Source organism: Pristis pectinata, chromosome 14 (assembly GCF_009764475.1).
Source record: "Pristis pectinata isolate sPriPec2 chromosome 14, sPriPec2.1.pri, whole genome shotgun sequence".
In the NCBI taxonomy this organism is placed as follows: Eukaryota; Metazoa; Chordata; class Chondrichthyes; order Rhinopristiformes; family Pristidae; genus Pristis; species Pristis pectinata.
Genome location: NC_067418.1, coordinates 26,878,477 through 26,884,476, shown reverse-complemented (window position 1 = coordinate 26,884,476; position 6,000 = coordinate 26,878,477). Strand labels below are relative to the sequence as shown.

Below are 6,000 nucleotides of genomic sequence, written 5' to 3'. Positions count from 1 at the left end.
TGGTCCCCAAGGCAGCCAGAGGCTGGCGACCCTGCGGCGATTACCAATGCCTGAACGACATAACTACCCTGGACTGGTATCCCGTGCCGCATATTCAGAACTTCGCTGCCAACCTGCACGGGCGGTCCATTTTTTCCAAGGTCGACCTTGTCCGCGGCTATCACCAGATCCCGGTGCATCTGGACGACATTCCAAAGACGGCGCTGATCACACCTTTCGGCCTCTTTGAATTCGTCTGGATGCCCTTTGGCCTCAAGAACGCTGCTCAGTCCTTCCAATGACTGATGGATGCGGTTGGGTGCGACCTTAACTTCGTCTTCATATACCTCGACGACATCTTGATCGCCAGCAGCAGCCGCCAGGAAGATCTCACGCACCTCCGCCAACTCTATTCTCACCTGAGGGATTTTGGCCTGACCATCAACCCGGCCAAATGCCAGTTTGGGCTCGAGACAATCGATTTCTTGGGAAATCGGATTGACAAACATGGTGCCTTGCCCTTGCCAGACCCACCTCCATCAAGGGCCTGCAGGAATTTCTCGGTATGGTAAACTTTTATCACCGGTTCATACCATCCGCGGCCCTCATCATGCACCCGTTGTTTGCTCTCCTGTTGGGCGGAAGCAAGGACATTGTTTGGTCAGAGGAGGCTGACACTGCCGCCTTCAAGACCAAGCAGGCCTTGGCGGACACTGTCGTGTTGGTGCATCCTCGTATGGACGTCCCGACTGCCCTCACGGTCGACGTCTCCAGAACAGCGGTCGGAGGCGTTCTAGAGCAGCTCATTGAAGGGCATTGGCAACCACTGGCGTTCTTCAGCAGACACCGACCACCAGAGCTCAAATATAGCGCCTTTGACCGTGAGCTGTTTGTGTTGTACCTGGCCATCAGACACTTCCGATACTTCTTGGAGGGCAGGCCGTTTACAGCTTTCACCGACCACAAGCCGTTGACCTTCACTTTCAACAAGGTCTCAGATCCCTGGTCAGCGCAGCAGCAGCACTTGTCCTACATCTCAGAGCACACCACTGACGTCCGCCATCTGTCCGGGAAAAAGAATGTGGTCGCGGATGCAGTTTCACGGCCCACCATCCAAGTTTTGTCCCGGGGGGGATTTCGGCGCCTTGGCGGAGGCACAACAAACGGACATGGAGATGCCCAGCTATCACACCGCAGTCTTGGGCCTGCAACTGCAAGACCTACTGGTAGGCCCTGGTGAGCGCACCCTGCTCTGTGATATCTCCACCGGTAAACCCCGCCCCATCGTTCCAGCTGCCTGGCATTGACGGGTGTTTGATTCCATCCACGGCCTGGAACACACATCCATCTGGACTACTGGCCGGATGGTGTCCGACGAGTTCGTCTGGCATGGCCTGCGTGAACAGGTTTCCGAATGGGCCCAATCCTGCACACACTGCCAAACCTCGAAAGTACGGCAGCATGTCAAGGCCCCTCTGCAAGACTTTCAACCTACCCGCCGGAGGTTTGACCATATCCATGTCGACCTTGTCGGTCCCCTCCCAGTCTCCTGAGGAGCGCAGTACCTCCTCACGATTGTCGACCGCTTTACCCACTAGCTTGAAGCCATTCCCCTCGCGGATACCTCCACCCAGTCCTGCGCACGGACCCTTTTGTCAACTTGGGTGGCCCGTTTCGGTGTCCCGGCCCATATCACCTCAGACAGCGGAGCTCAATTCACCTCCAGCCTGTGGTCTGCCGTCGCCGACTTGTGGGATTCCTAGATCCACCTCACCACTGCCTATCATCCGCAATCTAATGGGCTGGTAGAGACGTTCCATCGACACCTGAAGTCGGCACTCATGGCCCGCCTTAAGGGGCCCAACTGGGTGGACGAACTCCCCTGGGTCCTGCTGGGGATACGTACCGCGCCAAAAGAGGACCTGCATGCCTCATCCGCGGAGATGGTCTACGGAATTGCCCTTGGTTGTTCTGGGCAAGTTCCTACCAGCCCCTCGGGCCAGAGGAAGAACCTGCTGCGACGCTTGACCGGCTGCGTGAGCGGCTTGGCAACCTGGCCCCGATACCCACCTCACGACACAGACAGGCCCCGACCTGTATGCCGACGTCCCTCCAAGACTGTAAGTTTGTCTTTGTCAAGAGGGGCGCGCACCAAACACCGCTGCAGTGGCCATACAAAGGGCCATTCCAGGTCATTGAGAACAATGGGTCTACGTTTGTGCCAGACATTGGGGGGGGGGGGGGGGGGGCACGAGGAGGTTTTTACAATTGACTGGCGGAAGCTGGCTCATTTAGACCTGGACCAACTGGTAGTGGTCCAGCGAGCGCGACACAGGGGCAGGCCACCCAAGTCATTTAGTTCTGGCTTTCGCGATGGTATCGCCGGTTCTTTGGGGGGGTTATGTATTGAACCGGCTCCCGAGATCGCGACCGTCGTCGACTGCCCTGACCCAAGATGGTGCGGGGCCCTCTTCTCCATCATTGGGCTAGGAAAGCCCGCGTGTGGGAAGGTCAGGCGACCCGCGCGTGAAGAGTTTCGGGATTAAAAGGCGCACCACGCCCCTGTTGAGTAATCGACTGCTGACTCCAAGCAACAGACTCTGTGTCTTTATTCTATAGTAGTGTAGCTAGCCGCTGCAATATAAATAATTTCTTCCTTTTGTGTGAATACTGGGCATTCTTTAATGTAACTTTTGCCCTAATTATTTGTAAGTGATTAAGTGCTGATGGTTTTTAGATCTTCAGATTATGAGTCTACTTCCATAAAATCTGTCTTGAGCAAGATTTGAGCTTTAACCCTCCCAAGGTTTATAGACAGTGAGTGAAGCAACTTGTTCTAGATTTCAGCTTGTCAATGCAGACTTACAAATCAATAGAAGAAAAATTGAGAGGAGTCTTTGTGCTTCCAGTTTTGGTTGATATTTTCCTACTGTTGCCACTTGCTGTAAATCTTCTCAGAACAAAGGAAACATGCACCCATTTTTTGTGGAATCAAAAGATTTACTTTTTGTTTCCCCTCCAAATAAATTCTTCATTTGGCATGCTTTGATGTTGCTTAGCCTGTTCTCAGTTTCCTCTCTCCAGTGCAAAAGAGTAAACATCTCATCCATCTTGCTATGCCTGGGACAATCCAGGGTCACGGGTATACTTTATTCGCATTGTTAAATTGGAGCTTCTCCCTTCAGTTTTTAGATGTTCCTTTTGCCTGCCTTCAATTTCAATTTAACTCTGTCATTAAAAGGATAAAGGTAGTACCATTAGGAATTACAAAAATCACATTTAGCACTCATTGTTTTATAAGCACTTTAGTGTAAACAAGTCATAAAAGTCAATGTCACATGAAGCAATTTACATAAAGCTGTTGGTGGAAAAAATTAGTGACTTTGCATTTAATTCAACAAAGAACTACACAAGATCAGTATTTTACAAAGCAGATGAACGATATATACAAACTCCACAAAATTAAAATATTATGTGCAAATTGAGGCTACTGTTTGACAATCTTTAGCAAGGTCATAATTTGGGAATGGTGGAAACTATTTGCCATTCCTTTCATGCTAATAAGAAAATATGGACATTTTAGTTGATTTCAGCCTCCAGGAAATGCACACTTTTGTTTCATTTTCTTTAGATGTGCATGATAAATCTTTTGGTCCAATATGCAATGACTTACTATATGAACTGTATAATTTGCTAGTGCTCTTTAAAACATTGTTAAAACTAGGTTCATTTATAGCCAACAATTCATGGAAGAGAAATGTAGCCAAATTAAGCCATATATACAATTCTTTCAAAAATACAAAACATAATAAACATATAAACATGCTATAAAGACACCACAGAAACGTATCACAAGCTACATAAAAGTTAAAATTTTTCCACTAAATAATGTGAAAGTGTTAAAAGGTGGAATAAATTCTCCATTAGGGCAGTAACACAAACATACTTCAAAATGTTTTTTAAAAAATAAGTATGAATTGTAAAAAAAAATAAGAAACCATTAAATTTTAGTGTGCAAAACCTCTTTAAATATCAAGGTAAGCTACCAGAAAAAAAATTCATTTATTTACATTGTCTACAAAACTGCTGCAACAGAACTGAGCTGATCATTAATGACCACTTTGAGTGTTTCCGCACTTTCTGCCTCTCAGCTTTAAGTGCAAACATTCCAAATGCAGTTATAATGTGGTACATTTTAGAAACTTGAGTACTGCTAAGATAGTTTTTTTTTTCTTTTACTTCAGATATTGATATACAATAAAATATAAAATGTTATGTTACAAGTTAATTTTGAAGGTTCTAAAATCATGCTATCCACAACGTTTCAGAACTAGGACTTAAAATGACTATAAATTGCATGCAAATCTGTGAAAGCAAAGGTTCCATTTATATTACAGTATATTAAGGTCTTTAGTGGTTGAAGTTTACATTTCACATTGTTAAAGAGCGATGTGATGTGTTAAGATGTCAGTGCAAGTTTCATGTGCTGAAGCAGGTTCCCAAATCCTTCTGCTGAACAATTAGTGGTCTTCACCTAATTTACTGATGTATTCTTTTGACATCCTTATCATTTTATTTTCTTTAGAGGCTGTAGGGCTTTAATCTCCTGTGACTGGTATGATCCCGCCTGATCCTTTAAAATGTATTTTGTTAGGCATCTGAAATGCAGTTCTGGATTTTGTCCATCCACTGCTGCGCGATCTGTACATCTTGTGCACAGAAATTATAAACACGTTTATTTGTCTTCAACTGCATTAAAAGGAAAAAAAAACTTGTTATTCAACTGAAAACATTCAATGTATTCACATTTTAAAAAGTGACTTGTTTTTCAGAATTACATTTTGTGTATATGCCTTTTGGGATTACATAGAGTAATATGACGAATGTTCAATGCTTCTAGATTTGGGGAGAACACAGTAAGAGACTAGAATAGCCAACTGTGTCAATTAATAAGAACAAGACTTTTATGGTATTTCAGAATAAGTCAGCTAGATTTTTTATCACAGTATTAATCTTAATTACTTATTGCCATCTCCACTTTACAGAAATAGAGCATATTATAATAAAATGATCTAATTTACCAAAGAAAACTAAGTACACTTTGTCTCATAGGTTAGTTTGACTTTATAATATTATGCTTTCCCAATTCAACTATTTGAAGAGGTTTTTAATCTGAGGAAATTGGTTGCTTTAAAAATTGTTAATTATTTTATTTCAAAGACCTATGAATAACAACGCTAATAATGTGTAACTGAAGGACAGTAGTAAATGTCATGTCAATGTATATTTACTAATTAAAGATAGGTTTTGATTTTGACCTTTAGATTTATGGTTCAATCCTCCTTTACAGTATTAATTAAACAAAGTACTAATTTAGAGAAGTTATAGGTACCCAGTAGTTTGGCTATAACTTAATACATCTACAAAAATATAATGGAAAAGAATTTTGCAATTTAACAATTGTTAAAATGTGCTGGGTTTCAAATTGCGGCTCCTCCCTCTAAAAGATGAAAGAATAATCAATGATTGTATATAATTAGAACCAGTCTGTAGTATTTTAATTCCAGCAGTCAATAATCTTAGCAAATAAAATCCAAAACAATAATGAATTAAAATTTTGTACTTTCTTAGAAACAATTATTTATTTAAAAGATAAAATTCTTATTGCTAAACTAATTAAAAACTAAAATAGCCTGTGATCTGTATGGAGAATTTTAATGAAATCAGCTTAATGGGAAGGCATTAGATATTTCCTACTCCAAATAGTCATACTCAACAAGGAATGGCTTCAGACTCTGCACTGTTCATAATACGTTACTACTGGTCAGAAGGAACGGACCTGATGGAAGTTTAATTTTACTTTTCTCCTTGGTACATATTCTGGTAAACAGGGATGCTATTTAAAACATAACTAAATGAGGCGAGGTTGATAATCTACACCACCAAAACTAATGGTTCATACACCAATCAGAGTTATCAACTAGATTTCGAACCTGAAGTGTAAATCTGCCAATATTCAGG

The 6,000-nt window shown here is 42.8% G+C and overlaps 1 protein-coding gene across 3 annotated transcripts in view; it reads right to left on the bottom strand.

Annotated features, from left to right (window-relative positions):
• Window positions 1-3,306: 3,306 nt before the first annotated feature.
• Window positions 3,307-6,000, bottom strand: part of sbf2 (SET binding factor 2) — a 406,613-nt gene continuing 403,919 nt past the window's right edge. For all 3 annotated transcript variants that reach the window (XM_052028866.1, XM_052028865.1, XM_052028867.1), the window contains one exon: window positions 3,307-4,728. In XM_052028866.1, the coding sequence (XP_051884826.1) occupies window positions 4,630-4,728 (99 nt within the window). In that variant the 3' untranslated portion in view covers window positions 3,307-4,629. The remainder of the gene's footprint in view (window positions 4,729-6,000) is intronic.